Consider the following 17,999-nt stretch of genomic DNA (forward strand, 5'->3'; position numbering starts at 1 on the left):
AAATACTGCAATGCTGGATCCGTCCTTCCAGTCTGCGCATGTGCAAACAGAAAAAAATGGGAGAAGATTAAACGTCAGATCTGTTTTCCCGGATGACACAGGAAAAACAGATCCGGCATTTCAATGCATTTCTAAGACGGATCAGGATCCTGACCAGTCTTACAAATGCCATAAGTTGGCATATGTTTTGACAACGGAACTGCCTGCTGGATACCTCTGCCGCAAGTGTGAAAGTAGCCTAAAAAAGCATCTCTCCAACACTGTCTTGTACTTACAAAGGGTTTGCTTGAAATGTCACTGCCGGACTGGTTTTGCCTTAAACTGTTTTGATAACCAAGTGTAGTGGTGTGGGTTTGAGTAAACACTTCTCACCAGAAAGGACCTGTTTGGTGAGTATATCTAATGTGTATGGCTAGCTTTCGAAAGGGTGATGATGAAAACCATCAACTCAGACCAAGAACCAAAGTCCAAGTTTATTTGTGGTACATGAATATACTGTGATCTCACACTCGGAAACAGTCATCAGATGAACGTCAAAAGAAAATAAGAGCCTTGATAGTAGACTTATTCATCTGTGCCGTCAACATATGAAATTTTTATTTTCCGATGTCAAAACTTGCGAATTATTTTCTTAAAACATTACAATTTAAAGGTAATTTAATTTTCTCATTTGAGTATTCCACCGCTTCATTATTCAAATGAAAGGACGTAGACAAGATACGATTAATAGCCCCCCACCCCCTCAAACATACAATCTCAATTTGAAAAACTGAACATGGACAGACAAGTACACACTTTACATTTATATCCTACAGAGAAAGAGACACACAATACATATTTACATTTCTACATTATATCAATAGAGCTGCCATTTGTTGACTTGGGAAATACATTGTTGAAATAAAATTGTACAAAATCTGCGGTAGAAAAATCAGGCAGAATACACTCTTCAGATTTTCAAACTTCTCATAATGGACAAAGTTGTGAACCTCTTATCTATGAGGTTTGGATGCTATCAAGACCTCATTCTCTTCACCTCTCGCGGGAAATGCATGTAAAATGGTCTGACCTGTGAACAGTTCTATGCTGCTCCTATAGGCCTCTATAGGAGCCACATTTAGCTTAGTTTGGCTCAGTCTCCCAGATTATCACCTACATTTAACCTTCTGGGAGGGGACAGAGATTTGGGGGCTCCAAATGCACTTTTGTAGGAAAAAAAACAAAAACACATTATTCGAGATTTTAAAAGGAAATCTCATCAACTTTATGCTGCTCTAAGTGGCGCTCATGAGCTAATATTAAGTGGTTACCCAGAACCAGCGCCTGGAAAAGAGTCATGGCTGCCTGAGAAGAGTCATGGTTATTTAAGGGCTCCTGCTCACCTGCTGCTGATTGACAGCTTTCTCAATTTTCTGCCAATGATCTTGAATAACTGACGCTTTTCCAGGCCTGGCCTGTGAAGATTATACCGCTGGTTCTTGGCAGGTACTTATTAGCTCATGACTGACAGACCGCTGAAATAAGGGATTTATCCTCCCCTAAGAGCAGCATAAAGTTGATGAGAAGTTCTCTTTAAATTAAAGAAATTATTTCTCTTTACAGAAATGTATAGCACGTGCCCATCTATCATCATTCACTATAAATGGCAAACAGATGGGCTACCAACACACCAACCTTACTCGGTAACATCCAGAACAGGGAAAACTTGCACAAAAAGTTGAAAAGAATATTGATTTTAACTTACACTGATCAAAATGATTTATATTTGAGGTGGCTTGCTCTTTCTTATCACAAGAATATAGTAGAAACTGAGTTTGAAATCTGTGAAGTCAGGGTACGGCCACTGCAGCAGATTTTGGTCATCAAAACCGCATTCCAAAGGGTGGATTATCTGCAAGGTAAGTTGACATGCTCTAGACTTCTGTTCGCACAACAGGTCAATTTATGATGCAGATTTTTCACAAAGGCTGTGGATGAGATTTGTTTCAGTTTCATCCACTTACCTGGTATGGTAACATACCGAAAATCGGCAGAATTTACACCACATGGCCATACCCTCACAGCGTAGACTGAACAAACATGGATCTATCTCAACTTCTACAGGACCTGGCTGGTTACTATAGAGCATGTGTGCACCTTTCCACCACTGAAAAATATCTCCTTTCAAGATATGTCCACACAGTGTTCTTTGAGTAAAAGAATTTCAGCTCGCAACAGATTTACTTCCTAGAGAGAGAAAAAGAAAAAAAAAATTAAAATATTTTTTAAATAAACTGTCCATTCGGTGCAATTCAATTCAGTCAGACTGCATACACTAAGCAGCTGTAGTTGGCAATACAAGTTAGTAAGTAGCGCTCGTCTTATACGGTCACAGACATAGCAGATGTTCATGGTATGATTGCAAGGGTCTAGGCATGGAGACCACACACCAATGACAAACAAATGCAACAGTATAGGACTTGCACTTAAATGGGTTGTCCAGGACTTTATATTGATGTCCTATATTCAGCATCAGTATCTGATCGGCAGGGGTCTGACACCCTGTATGCCCAATTATCACTGGTCCTGCGGTAGCTCCAGCGCCAAAATTGACACAGCTACAGGTTGAGCATCCCTGCACTTGAGGGAGCAATGTAGTTCCAGCGCTGGAGGTGATGCAGAACCACTGATCAATGGGGTGTCAGACCCCTGACAATCAGAGATTAGTGGCCTATCCTTAGGAGAGGTCATCAAGATAAAAATCATGGAGAATTCCTTTAAGCCTTCTGATAAGTGAAGGTAAGTGACTGGCACATCACTCAGCAGGGTGATGCAACCTCTTTGTTCAAGCGCTAAGGGTCTTAAATAATAGGGCCCCTAACCTTATTTGCACCCCTATAAAAATGAAACCCTTTTAACCTCTTTGTGATCGGTCTATTTTGGACTCTAACGTTTAATTATAATTTTTGGGGATTTTCATCACCACATGCCGTTGACGGAGCTGTATGAAGGCTTGTTTTTTTTTGCAGGTATGGTTGTAGTTTTAACTGGTACCAGTGTGGGTACATATGACAGCTTTTTATCAAATTCTGGCATTCCCCCCCCCCCCCCCAATTTTTTTTACAGCAGGGTGGAGAAAAGGCAGGAATGAGGTAGAAACATAAAAAGGCAGCAGCCTTAAGTCTCTTTAGGGAGCGCACTCAAAAGGGGTATTCGTAGTCACCAAGGGGTTAAATAAGTGGCACACGGGATCTCATGTTTGGCTCCTGCCCATGGGCAAACAGTTTCCAAATATTACAATCGCGCCTCTATGTAGTTGTTGTATGCTGCCTGAGGAGGGAGAAAGTCTGGAAGAGCAATTCAAGGCCTCCTGCACACGACCTTATGGCTTTTGCAGTGTTTTGCGGTCTGTTTTCCACGGATCTGTTGTTCCGTTTTTTTTTTGTTTCCGTTCCGTTTTTCCATATGGCATATACAGTAATTACATAGAAAAAAATTGAGCTGGGCATAACATTTTCAAAAGATGGTTCCGCAAAAAACGGAACGGATACAGAAGACATACAGATGCATTTCCATATGTGTTCCTTTTTTTTCTCTGACCCATTGACTTGAATGGAGCCACGGAACGTGATTTGCGGGCAATAATAGGACATGTTCCATCTTTTAACGAAACAGAAAAGGAATGCATACGGAGTACATTCCGTTTTTTTTGCGGAACCATTGAAATTAATGGTTCTGTATACGGAACGCACAAAATGGCCCGTAAATGAAAAAAAAAAAAAAAAAAAAGGTGTGAAAGAGGCCTATGCTGTTTGTCACAGGCAGGCAAGACCAGTGCAAGGCTGCTGCACAGTCATCTTGTTTGGCCCTGTCAATACAGGAGAGGCTGGCACAGGAAGCGCAAGGGTGCACTGAGTGGTTAGGCCCACCCTCTGTGCACTTAACTGCTTATTGGCTATGAAATAACAGGACCTTTTCTCCAGAATGAAGCAGTGGATCTCTAATTGAAAGGTGTCATTACATACAGCTGAGCCATTCCTACAAGTCATGGAGCCTGGTTTAACAGTGAATTTCCTAGCGACACGACTCCCTTTAAATTTCCAGAACCCAATGGCAGGCTGTACGAACTCTCATACCTCCACAAGTTTGTTGTTATCCCTCTTAAGTTTCACTAGATACTGGATTTTCTGTTGTGGATTCTGGTGTCCAAGAAGCTTCCCATTTTCTTCCACAAGAGAAGCAATCTGCCTTCTTAACAATTCTGACTCCTGTTTGAAATAAATTCTATTATATATATATATATATATATATATATATATATATATGTATAAATGAATATTTAGAATATTTTTACAGAAGCCAATGCTGTAGAATTTCATAAAATACGGCAGAAATACTATAGCAAAATTTCAGCAACACATTCAAAGAAATATCATTATATAGAGAACTAAAGACATTTCAAAAATCCAATCATTTTCTGGAACGGTCACTGAACAAAGGCCAGAGGTCAGCAGCAAAATGTGAACAAAGATGATATCCAAGGGATTGTCTTATCTTACCATTACTAAGGCGAGTCCCGATGACCAGTAGGCTATATGGGGGCTACAGAAACAGCTTGGCACAGCAAGCGATGCTGTTCCCGAGTTTAATTAATGGCACAGCTCTACAAATGCTCACAGTTTAGGGAATAAGATCAATGAACTTGAGGCTATAATGGCATCTGAGAATATAGATGTAGTGGCTGTTACTGAGACGTGGTTCAAGGGGAGTAATGACTGGGATATATCAATACCAGGGTTCTCTCCATACAGGAAAGACAGAGAAGGCAAGAAGGGGGGAGGGGTGGCCCTGTATGTGAAAGACAGCATAAAATCTAATTTGATACAAGTTAGCGAGAACAATTTAGAGTCAGTTTGGGTTACCTTGCAGCTTGATAATCATAAGGTAACTCGTGTAGGTGTGATATATAGACCACCTAGACAAGTCAAAGAATTAGATGATCTACTAGTTGAGGAAAAAGCTAAAATGACATTGAAGGGGGAAGTATCATTATGGGAGACTTCAATCTTCCTGATGTAAACTGGAAAACCAAAATAGCTAGTTCTGCCAGGAGTACAGATATTCTAAATTCCCTACTGGGATTATCTCTACAACAAGTAGTTGAGGAGCCAACCCGGAAGGAGGCCATTTTAGATTTAGTATTCACAAATGAGAATTTGGTATATGATATTACTGTAGGGGAAAGCTTGGGATCTAGTGATCACCAGTCAGTGTGGTTTACTATAAGTACAGTGACTGAGTCACACCACACAAAAACAAAAGTTTTAGATTTTAGAAAAACTGACTTTTCTAAAATTAGATTAGTGGTATACGAGTCCCTATCAGATTGGAACAGTTTCATTGGAGTCCAGGAGAAATGGGATTACTTAAAAGAGGCACTATTGAAGGCAACATAAAATTGCATTAGGCTTGTCAGTAAAAGCAAAAAAAGGAAAAGACCAATGTGGTACTCAGCAGAAGTGGCCAAAATTATTAAAAACAAAAAGATAGCATTTAGGAATTATAAAAAAAAAAAATAATATGAGGATGACAAGCTAATTTACAAGATTAGGCAGAGAGAGGCCAAACAAGTTATAAGAGCTTCTAAAGCACAGGCAGAAGAGAAATTAGCTCAGTCAGGGAAAAAAGGCGATAAGACATTCTTCAGATACATAAATGAAAAAAGGAAACTAAAACAAGGAATTACCAAATTTAAAAACAAAAGAAGGAAGGTATATGGAAGAAGATAAAGAACTATCTGACTGCCTCAATGAATACTTCTGTTCAGTCTTTACGAAGGAAAATGAAGGAAAAGGACCTCAGTTAGGAAAGAAGACTAATGAATCTTTTGATGCATGTGTCTTTACAGAGGAAGAGGTTCTAAGTCAGCTGTCTAAAATCAATACAAATAAATCACAGGGGCCTGATGGGATACACCCAAAGCTATTAAAAGAGCTCAGTTGTGAACTAGCAAAACCATTAACAGATTTATTTAACCAATCACTGGCAACAGGAGTCGTCCCAGAAAATTGGAAATGAGCAAATGTTGTGCCCATTCACAAGAAAGGTAGTAGGGAGGGATCGGGCAACTATAGGCCAGTAAGCCTGACATCAATAGTGGGGAAATTAATGGAAACCATACTTAAGGAGAGGATTGTGGAACATCTAAAATCCCATTGATTGAAAGATGAAAAACAGCATGGGTTTACTTCAGGGAGATCATGTCAAACTAATCTTAAAGATTTTTTTGATTGGGTGACTAAAACAATAGATAGCGGAGGTGCAGTAGACATCGCTTATCTAGACTTCAGTAAGGCTTTCGATACTGTCCCACACAGAAGGCTTATCAATAAATTTCAGTCTTTGGGCTTGGACTCCCATATTGTTGAATGGATTAGGCAGTGGCTGAGGGACAGGTAACAGAGGGTTGTAGTCAATGGAGTATATTCAGACCAAGGTCTTGTTACCAGTGGGGTACCTCAGGGATCTGTTCTGGGACCCATATTGTTTAATATCTTTATCAGCGAAATTGCAGAAGGCCTCGATGGTAAGGTGTGTCTTTTTGCTGATGACACAAAGATTTGTAACAGGGTTGATGTTTCTGGAGGGATACACCAAATGGAAAAGGATTTAGGAAAACTAGAGGAATGGTCAAAAATCTGGCAACTAAAATTTAATGTGGATAAGTGCAAAATAATGCACCTGGGGCGTAAAAACCCAAGAGCAGAATATAAAATCAGTGATACAGTCCTAACCCCAGTATCTGAGGAAAGGGAGTTAGGGGTCATTATTTCAGAAGACTTAAAAGGTAGGCAGACAATGTCACAGAGCAGCAGGAAATGCTAGCAGAATGCTTGGGTGTATTGCAAGAGGAATTACCAGTAGAAAGAGGGAGGTGCTCATGCTGCTCTACAGAGCACTAGAGAGACCTCATTTGGAGTATTGTGCTCAGTACTGGAGACCATATCTCCAGAAGGATATTGATACTTTGGAGAGAGTTCAGAGAAGAGCTACTAAACTGGTACATGGATTGCAGGATAAAACTTACCAGGAAAGATTAAAGGACCTTAACATGTATAGCTTGGAAGAAAGACGAGACAGAGGGGATATTATAGAAACTTTTAAATACATAAAGGGAATCAACAAGGTAAAATAGGAGAGAATATTTAAAAGAAGAAAAACTGCTACAAGAGGACATAGTTTTAAATTAGCGGGGCAAAGGTTTAAAAGTAATATCAGGAAGTATTACTTTACTGAGAGAGTAGTGGATGCATGGAATAGCCTTCCTGCAGAAGTGGTAGCTGCAAATACAGTGGAGGAGTTTAAGCATGCATGGGATAGGCATAAGGCCATCCTTCATATAAGATAGGGCCAGGGGCTATCCATAGTACTTAGTATAATGGGCAGACTAGATGGGCCAAATGGTTCTTATCTGCCGACACATTCTATGTTTCTAGGTTTCATGTGAACTGCAAAGGAAACTTCCGAAAGAACGAGCTTTCGGCTGTTTCCCAGCTGCCTGGTGATTGGGACTGTGCCTCATCTTGCCTTAGTAACAGCGAGATGAGAAAACCCCTTTAAAAAGAGTTTTATATGTTTTTCTAGCTGGCCACACTGATGCTGTATTAAAGAGATTCTGCTGCATATGTATCATGACTTGCCAATTACCTGCAACTTCTTCTCAGTCTCCTCATTTTTTGCCTCTAATAGTGAACGTATTTCTTCTTTCTCCTGGAAGGCTTTAACCTCCAAAGCTCGTGTCCGTTCTATTTCCCTGTTCAAATCGGTGATTGACTGTTCTTTATTTTGCAGCATGGTCCTTACCTCTTCTAGCCTATGGAGATGTACATGGAATAAAAAGACACAAACACCAGAAGAATAAGCAATGGCTACTCGTCTATCACCCTGTGTACGACACTTGATATCTTGATTACGGTAGGTTCTGCTCACATGGACAATGTGAACTTAAATCAGGTGTTCCGAGTAACTCTTCAGTAGTTTTAATAGGAAATATGTCACAGTTTGCAGCAATATTTTTGCTTTAAAAAAAACTAACGGAACACATCAATGTCAATGAGGTCCGTTGGTTACTAATCAAAAAGTTTATAGAAATAGGACCCTTAAAATACAATACTTTCTTAGGGTTATTAGGACAGGTACAGGGAAACCCCACCACCAGGGCTTTTGTTAGGGATAGTTCTCGCTTCCCTGGTCAGCCGGTTACTCCTCCGTGTTCTTTTACCTTTAATAATCTATTGGTCCCTACTATAGTGGTTGTGTGTTATTTTGTTTCTGTGTTACTTTTGTTCATCCGTTATTTGTGTACATCAGAGTTAGCCTCTATATTAGGCTTGGGAGCAGAGGCTGCACTGCATTTTTTCTGGAAGAGTAAAAATACTCCTCTTACCATTTTTGAGGAGTATTTTCAGCTGATGAGGAGTACGAAAGTTACAGTAATTCAAATAGTCAATACAAAGGCCTACATAACATTAAGGGGTTGCTATTTATGCAGGGAAACCATTACTAGTGCTCTAGAACTGTCTTCCATGCATAAATAGCAAATTTAGCAGAGGTCGGCACCACTGAGGTCACCGTTGCGCTGAGGGGGTCGGCACCACTGAGGTCACCGTTGCGCTGAGGGGGTCGGCACCACTGAGGTCACCGTTGCGCTGAGGGGGTCGGCACCACTGAGGTCACCGTTGCGCTGAGGGGGTCGGCACCACTGAGGTCACCGTTGCGCTGAGGGGGTCGGCACCACTGAGGTCACCGTTGCGCTGAGGGGGTCGGCACCACTGAGGTCACCGTTGCGCTGAGGGGGTCGGCACCACTGAGGACACCGTTGCGCTGAGGGGGTCGGCACCACTGAGGACACCGTTGCGCTGAGGGGGTCGGCACCACTGAGGACACCGTTGCGCTGAGGGGGTCGGCACCACTGAGGACACCGTTGCGCTGAGGGGGTCGGCACCACTGAGGACATCGTTGCGCTGAGGGGGTCGGCACCACTGAGGACACCGTTGCGCTGAGGGGGTCGGCACCACTGAGGACACTGTTGCGCTGAGGGGGTCGGCACCACTGAGATATTTTATGAGGTTTAAAGGGTTTGTCCTGTTCTGGGGGTAATGTGGCTGATGGGGCTATGACTCATGAACAGACTGTGGCTGCTTCCTCTAATTACAGAACAGGCGGTCTCCGGTTGCTATAGGTAACAGCTGTACTGTACTCCTCAGTCCTCAGGACGCACGCTGCCTGCACATTAGGAGCTGTACACTACAGATAAGGGCGGGAAACTGTCGGTGACACAACACTCACCATGCTGCCGGCAGTCACTTATGGGTAACCTGTGTGAAATGTGGCCTTACCGAACAGTTACCACTAGCAGGGCTGGTCCCTGACAGGGCGCACACCGCGGACGAGCACCGCTATAGCTCACATATCCATGTGTGTTCATAGCCGGATTAGGCTCATACAGCACGTGAGGCTGAACAAGTGAAAACAAGGCGCTGCAGCAAGGCCACTTACCCCGCCAGTGACAATTGCGTGCATCTCCTTCCTTACTTCAGAGCGGTGTGCATAAGCTGCGGCAGCCCGCTCAAACTGACCAATCACTAAGCTCCTTACTTTAAGGAGCTTTGTCATTGGTTGTTTCAGGCAGCAGCCACATCGCTGCACTGATGAGATGAATGGCAGGGAAAAGTCTAAGGCGTATTGGTATGCCTTAGAATTTTTCCAGGGAGTAAAATGGCCTGAACAGGCGCCTATGACGCTTGTACAGGCATTATTGCGACCTCTGCTTGGGAGAGTTATCTAATTAGAAATAAAGTATTGTATTTTAAGGGTCTTATTTCTATAAACTTTTTAATTTGTATTTACACTGTGATACCACGCTATCTTCTCTATATCAATTTACGTTCCTTTCTTTTGGCTACTGTCTGACACCTTGTGATGGCTTCAGTAACAAGCAGAAGTTATGACACTAGTGAAGAGTATGGATTACTGTTTAGTAAGCATCCTTATTTGCACCTGTCACTATGAAAATGCAATGTAAGCTACAGGTGCCATGTTCTAGAGCAAGAGATGCTGAGCAGATTGATATATAGTATAGCAAAGAGGTGGTCCTATCAGTGATTGACAGCTCTCTCTGTATACACATTCATAGAGGGAAGGCTGTCAATCACTGATAGGACCACCTTCTCGACATCAAAGCCCAGAATAAGCAGGAATTTAAATTAATAAAATACAAGTTTTAGCAAATATTTTCCCATATATATCAGTCTGTTCAGCTCCTCCTGCTCCATAACAGTCTGCCTGAAGCTCTGTTCAACATTACAGGTTCCCTTTAAGTTTCTTAAAGGACCATAAAAAATAAAAAACACCCAACACACTACATAGGTTTAAAGAATAAGAAACAAATTGTCTAACTTACTCTTTCTGGACCTTTAGAAGTTGCTCTGTTGTCTTGCCCTATTCAAAATAAGATGAGAAAAACATACATAAAAAAACAACAAAAAAAAAACAACGAAGTTTAATGAGAAAGTTGTGTATCCCAAAATGGCACCATTAAAAACTAGTCCCGCAAAAAAAAAAAAAAAAAAAAAAAAAAAAAAAAAAAAAACAGAAGAAAAACGCTTGGTCAGTAAGGCCCAAAACAGGCTGGTCACTAAGGCATTAAAGAAGCACTCCAGTTTTTTTTTATTTTATTTCTAAATCAACACCAATATTATAGCAGTGTAATTTGTTGAACCTGTTCATTACTGGATTCTGGTCAGTGATCAGTCTACAGGATAACATTATCTGTATATCCCTGTATTCTGTTGAAGATAGAGGAAACCTATCTTAAAGGGAACCTGTCACATGGATTTTGTGTATAGAGCTGAGGACATGGGTTGCTAGATGACCGCTAGCACATCTGCAATATCCAGTCCCCATAGCTCTGTGTGCTTTTATTGGGAAAAAAGAACGATTTGATACATATGCAAATTAACCTGAGATGAGTCCTGTATGTGAGATGAGCCAGGGACTGGACACATCTTAGGTTAATTTGCATATGTATCAAATCGGGTTTTTTACACAATAAAAGCACACAGAGCTATGGGGACTGGGTATTGCAGATGTGCTAGCGGCCATCTAGCAGCCCATGTCCTCAGCTCTATGCCCAAAATCCGGTGACAGGTTCCCTTTAAGGACCAGGAGTGCAGATAAATAGTAGGCGAGTGTATACAATGATTAAAAGGAGTTTCACCTAATCTGAGCATTTTAGACCGTTTAGATCAGGTCATAGACTCTCTGACCCTCATTACAATGGTACCTTTATTTTCTGCGTCCCTCGTCTAGATCAGTGTTTCCCAACCAGTGTGCCTCCAGCTGTTGCAAAACTACAACTCCCAGCATGCCCGGACAGCCTTTGGCTATCCGGGCATGCTGGGAGTTGTAGTTTTGCAACAGCTGGAGGCACACTGGTTGGGAAACACTGGTCTAGATCATGAAAAAATTGGATTTTTTGTACTCACCGTAAAATCCTTTTCTCGTAGTAGGCATTGGGGGACACAGCACCATGGGACACAGCACCATGGGTATATGTCCAACTACCACTAGGAGGCACTAGACACAAAAAGTGTTGGCTCCTCCCAGGTGGGCTATACCCTCTCCACAGGCACGAGGCTATTCAGTTTGTACCAAAAGCAGTAGGAGAGAGAAGAAAAGCAAGGAACCAACAACTCCCGTACCGGGAAAGATCAAGAGACCAGCCCGGAGAAGCGGAAGTAAAAACATAGGGTGGGATCTGTGTCCCCCAATGCCTACTACGAGAAAAGGATTTTACGGTGAGTACAAAAAATCCAATTTTCTCGTGCATGGCATTGGGGGACACAGCACCATGGGACGTCCCAAAGCAGTCCCTGAGGGTGGGAAAAGAAGAGACGTGCCACCGGCTGGGCATACAGGTGCAGGAGAATGTGACCATGTGACCCAACAGGAAAAAACACGGAATGGGCAAGAGGTCTCATAACAAGGAAGAAACCTCAGAAGAAGCAGGGAAGACTGCCAGCACCCCAGGACAAATGTCTGGAAGAAAATCCCAAATGCAAGAAGGTGGCAAAAGGGAACACCAAGCGCAGCCAAGGGCTGGAGAAAAAAATTAGGACAGCACTGCGTGTTGGATCGACCCAACGCCCTACATTGTCTCAGACCCATAAACCTGTGGCCATCCCCTGAAAGGCCAGGGGAGAAAAGAAACAGGGAAGCACTGGAAACCAAACGAGTGAGGGAAGCCATAGCAAGGCTCACATGTGAAGGGAGAGGGACTCCCCTCACCGCAAGGCCAGGTGAAGAAGCCAAGCGCCCCATGTAAAGGCGAAAACCCAAGGCTGCTAGAGGAAACTGCCAACCCTTGGAGAAGGAGGGGGTTGTAGGTAAAAGCCAGGAACAAAGAACGATCGCTCCTGCGTCCCCAAAAACAGGAAACGAGGCACAAGCCTCCGAAAACAAGATAGCACTGTAAAGCGCAAGACCAGAGGAAACTCTGGGCATGTGAAGTATCATGGAAAAAAGGAACCAGAGACAGGCCCAGGCAACCTTGGCAGGAACACACTGGACTGACAGACATGGGAGTAGAAGAAGAGCACTCCAAACAGCCTAAGGAGGAAGGGGTCTACAACAGGAGGAGGTCCCTCCCGAAGGAGACCATACGGTGGAATTGCAAACCGTAGCACCAAACCACTCAATACCAGGTACTTTACGTGGGAGGATGGAAAAAAAAAAGACAAATCCCAAGAGGACCTCAAATGAACAGGGACAGGGACTCCAGAAAGGAGTACCCAGATGGGGTCACAAGGAACCAGGAGCTGAACCACCGGAAGACAACGCAAGCCAGCATATCCAGGAAAGGCGAAAAGAAACCGCCATAGGGGAAGGGACATTGGCCATGGACAACTAGCCGCACCAAAAACATTGACCAGCAAACCGTAAACATTGTCCCAGAGAGGGCAAGTACAGCAGCTCGGAGGTACCACAAAACGACAGACATCGATATGCATAAGGAATGCAGAAGTCGCCATGAAAAAACCGGGGTAGCCTACATAGAAATGTAGAAACCAGCTGCGACCGGCATACAGAAAACTTCCAGGGGGGAGAAAGTACCAGACAGGTGCAGACGACAGCAAGGTCCAAGAGGACTGCCCCTTCGCCATGTAGCACAACTAAGCAGAAAATACAAGGGAATACCGAAAACACCTGGACCCAGAAGGAACTACGGGGCCCTGTCCGATACCAGAGCAATCAGCTGAAAATTCAGACAGGTGTGTGTGGCGCTCAGAGGTCCTGTCCTTGACCCGTCAGGGAGGACGTCCAGCAATGATAAAAGCCGTGGACCCAGAAGGATACCGTGAGGCGGACATCCAGCGATGACCGAAAACCACTGCCGCGGCCGATGCTCACCAGCTACATGTCCAAACAAGGTAGAAGATCCAGTGGAGATCCTTGTACTACACCAGGAATGGCCCGCTCAGCAATAGGAAACAATGTGAGTACTCCCCTATAACATGGGGTAACGCGGAGCACAGCATACCGTAGGACCTTAAAGAGAAAGCAAGAGCAACTCTAGCACAAAGGCCAACAACCACCTGGCCATGGAGTAGGAGGTTGAATGAGGACCACCCGCCGGACCAGACAGATCAGTCATATACTGGAGCTACCAGAAGCAGCACTAGACCGATAAGGTGGGGGATGGGCTGACCCACCCCTGCCAGATATGGTAACCATGCACATGCTGAACAAGGGTGACCTGGTGCTGACAGTGCCTTGAGCGGCACAAGGAGACCAATGAGGACGACAGTAACGGAGTGGCAGACGTACGGAAGAACCAAACGGATGGAACCAACATCTGCAGCACAGATTAGAACCCGTGGGCAGAAAACACCTAGTAAGAAAGAAACTGTCTGGGCCACAGATCGCACCACAGGGCCCAGCACTTGGGGTACTACAAACACACGCCTAAAATAAAGGTAAAGTGGCTGCATGTTGCCGACCAAGGAGAGTGGAAACATAGCCACAGCATCTGGGGATGCGACAGCATTCGAAGGGTACAGGTACACAACCTGTAAAGTAGAAATATGGCTGTGAAGAGGAACTTCATTTAAGATCGAAGCAATGTGGCCGCATGGTGCACCCCAGACCCAGAGAGGTGCAACAGCAACTGCGTTAACAATGGAACCCATAGGGCCGCACGGTACCACAAAGAACAAGACAGGTGCACACTACAATCAGGTAGGTGCAATGGCAACAGAAACAGGGCCGCATAGTACACCATAGAAGCCAGACAGGTGTAACGGCTGCAGCATCAAAGACGGTTCAGGAACTCTACCTATGAAGGAAGTAAGATGGCTGTTTGGTGCACACTATGATGAGGTAGGTGCAATGGCCACGGCAACTGGAGGAGGCCTCAAAATCTCGTCCTGTAAGGGAGAGAAAATGCCACATGGTACACCATAAAGCCGGACAGGAGGAACGGCTACCACATCCGGAGATGGTGCAGGTACTCTACCTGTTAAGGGATCAAGGTGGCAGGGAACAGACAGGTGTAACTGAACCGGACAGGGGCAACTCTATGGCAATAGAAAGTGGCCTCTATATCTCGCCCGTAGGGAGAAATGTTGCCGCCTGGAAGACAATAGAGCCCGCCAGGGGTATCGACCACAGCACCGGAGATGGCGTAGGTACTCTACCTATGAAGGGAGCAAAATGGCTGGGAATAGACAGGTGCAATTTCAACGGCAATTAAAGGCGGCCTGTAAATCTCGCCAGAAAGGGAGAAATAGTGCCGCACGGAACACCATAGCGCCAGCCAGGGGAATTGGCTACAGCATCAGGAGATGGCGTAGATACTCTACCTATGACGGGAGCAAAGTGGCTGGGAACAGACAGGTGCAATTGCAACGGCAATCGAAGCGGCCTGTACATCTCGCCCGGAAGGGAGAAATAGTGCTGTATGGAACACCCCAGAGCCAGCCAGGAGTAATGGCTTCAGCATCTGGAGTAGGTGTAGGTACACTACCTATGAAAAGGGGCAAGGCAGCTGTACAATTGCTCTTAACTCCCCAACCTACAGGAGGCGATAGCCGAGCTAACCGCTTGCCCAGAACAGGAACCCCCTGTAATGAGGTAGAGTGGCGAACACCACCACCAGGATGGGGACCCTGTGGAAACACTCTCAAATATGTAGAGGATAGCCCCTGGTATAGGGGAACCAGGAAGGCTTGTCAGGGACAGCCTATGGCAGTGGTGCAGGCATCCCCCTGTTAAGGAGAAGGCGTACGTATCAGAGACACCGCGTAGGTGACTCAGTATGCTAAACACGGGGACGGCTGCCTTACCTGTGCGGTTGAATACCTGTGTGGTCAGGGGAGCACCATCCGAAAATCCACTAGAGGGGATACCAACCCTGGGTAGGAAAGGTTCCTCCGTCCACATTCGTCTTGACCTCCCAGAGGGCTTCTGTATGGAGGAAGACCGCCTGATGCTCTGTTCCGAGGGAATCGGCGCAGAGGTGTCCCCAGAGGCAACGGATGGGGTGACAGGAAGGATTCGTCACCAGCCTCAGGCCTGTCCTGGGGGGGATCCGAGGATGCCGAGGAGGGGTGGTACCCCGTTGAGACCACCCGAGGGAGTACCGTGAGCTACCCCTAGCCGAACCCGGGTGCAGGTACCCCTAACTGAGCGTGCCCCATCTGCAGGGAGGACCCTGGGAGGGCAGAGGTGGCCGCAATTTGGATTGGTAGCGGCCAGCGACACCGCCAGGGAGAGGCGGTCAAGGTTCCCATGGCATTGACACGGAGGGAGCCCATTCATGGGGGACCGACACAAAGGGATTGTTCGGGGAAAGGATCTGGGAAGAGGTACTGCACCCAGCAGGGACAGGCTGACCGCACGGCAGCCATTGTTAGACCCAGAGAGGTGCAGACAGCGGACGCACGTGAAAACACGTGGCGACCGAGGAGAGGCTGGGAGAGGAGATGCTCAAAAAGCAGCCAGCAGAGGCTGTCTATCCTGACCCGGACGCCCTGTTCCCCCAAAGAGGCGCTGCAGCAGCTTGTCCCCCCAAAAGAGGTGGTCAGTAGGGCTGCAGGGGACATAAAGCAATTGAGGGGAGGGAAGGGGTTAACCACCCCCTTCAGCAGAAAAAACACGTTAGCCCAGGAAAGGGTGAAGAGATAGCCCCTCCCAAGGGCCGGGCGGGGCTCAGAAAAGCCCGGGAAGCAAGGAGGAGGGGCCGGGAAGATTGCGGCCTAGCAGGCCCAAAAGCCGGGGCCTCGATTTATTAAGGCGGCCGGGAATGGAGCGAGGGGGGCGGGGCGAACCGCGGCCGACAGAGGGCCCACCGAATCATAAAAATAGGTGAGGAGGGTAGGGGGGGAGAAGCGACACCTAGGGACAGGTGGATCAGGGCAAACGGAGCACCTGGGAGCCGGGAACGGGCCACAGAAGATGAGGCCTAGTCCCGGCAGAAGCCGGGGACTAAAGTAGCGGAGAAGCCAGGGAGAAGACTGTGTGGCCAGGGAGGAGAGAAAAGACCAACCAAGGGGGAAGAGAAGGGAGGGGAAACAAGAATATAACCCCCCCCAGAAAAAAGGGGGGGTTGGCTAGGGGGAAGATGGAGGCTCCCCAGGACCCCCAGCTAAGGTGGATCCCATCCCCCTGGCCACAGGAGGGAACCTAACCCTGGGGCAGGGACACAGGGGAGTATACTCACCATCAGATATACTCACCATCCGATGTCTTCGGGCGCAGCAGGGTCACCCCTTCGGCAGACTCAACACGGAAACCGTGGGAATGCCGGCAAGCCACTGCGGATGCAGTCCGTGGGGACTGGGTGACCGGCGATGGTACCGAAGTACGCGCCCGCAGGGGGGCAACTAAAGTGGAACACGATGGAGCCCCAGCCTGCAGCAGGTATAACGGTGGAGAACACCGAGACCTGCGGAAGAGAGAAAAAAGAAAAGAATAAAAATAAAAAACAGCAGAACCTGCAAAAAAGCAGGACAGGTCTGCCTCCTACGGACACTAGACTAAAACTGAATAGCCTCGTGCCTGTGGAGAGGGTATAGCCCACCTGGGAGGAGCCAACACTTTTTGTGTCTAGTGCCTCCTAGTGGTAGTTGGACATATACCCATGGTGCTGTGTCCCATGGTGCTGTGTCCCCCAATGCCATGCACGAGAAACACACTTTTTAAACATATGCAAATGAGCTTCTGAAGGTGCCCACCCCTTTCAACCCTGTGGCCCGCCCTTCTGTCCTATTATTACCTCCTCCTCTGCCTCCAGCCGGAGGACGTCCCGAGCGGCAAGAGAAGTCAGGCTGGGAGCTGGCCAGCACCTGAGCACTGCTCTGCCCATTATGGGCAGAGGAACAGCTTTTCATATTGCGCATGTGCCAGCCAACTAAAGACAGCCGGCCCGCCTTCCTCTGGTGCCGCTCGTGACTTTTACCAGCTGGAGGCGGTAATAGGACAGACGGACGGGCCAGAGGGCTGAAAGGGGTGTGTTTTTCTGGGCACATCGCCCAGTAACGCTGCCCGTGGGCACCTTTAGACGCTCATTTGCATGCATGATCTGCACGAGGGACACAGAAAAGAAAGGTACCATTGTAATGAGGGTCAAAGAGTCTATAACCTGATCTGAGCGTTTTAAAAGGGGTACTCCGGGAATTAAGAAAATGAAAATACTTATATATTACTTTATCATAAATATAATTTCCAAATACCTTTCACTAGTTATAATGGCTTGTTTATTTATTTATTTTTGCAATCATTAGGAGAAATAAAATGGCCACCGTCCTATTAGTACACAAAACCTGTCTTAAAGGGGTTGTCCGGGTTCAGAGCTGAACCCGGACATACCCTTATTTTCACCCCGGCAGCCCTCCTGAGCCTGGCATCTCATGCTCCGATGCGCTCCTGTGCCCTGCGCTAGATCGCGCAGGGCACAGGCT

At 46.1% G+C, this 17,999-nt stretch overlaps 1 protein-coding gene across 2 annotated transcripts in view; it reads right to left on the bottom strand.

Annotated features, from left to right (window-relative positions):
• Positions 1–491: 491 nt before the first annotated feature.
• The window catches only part of KIF15 (kinesin family member 15), a 99,069-nt gene continuing 81,561 nt past the window's right edge, over positions 492–17,999 (bottom strand). The window contains exons 32-35 of one of the 2 annotated variants that reach the window (XM_044294695.1): positions 10,442–10,479; positions 7,687–7,852; positions 4,116–4,247; positions 492–2,226 (exon numbers count right to left, since the gene is read on the bottom strand). In XM_044294695.1, coding sequence (XP_044150630.1) covers positions 2,164–2,226; positions 4,116–4,247; positions 7,687–7,852; positions 10,442–10,479 — 399 coding nt within the window. In that variant the 3' untranslated portion in view covers positions 492–2,163. Of the gene's footprint in view, positions 2,227–4,115; positions 4,264–7,686; positions 7,853–10,441; positions 10,480–17,999 lie in introns of both variants that reach the window. The other variant, XM_044294696.1, reaches the window with a different exon arrangement.

The sequence above is a fragment of the Bufo gargarizans genome, chromosome 5, assembly GCF_014858855.1.
Source record: "Bufo gargarizans isolate SCDJY-AF-19 chromosome 5, ASM1485885v1, whole genome shotgun sequence".
Lineage (NCBI taxonomy): Eukaryota > Metazoa > Chordata > Amphibia > Anura > Bufonidae > Bufo > Bufo gargarizans.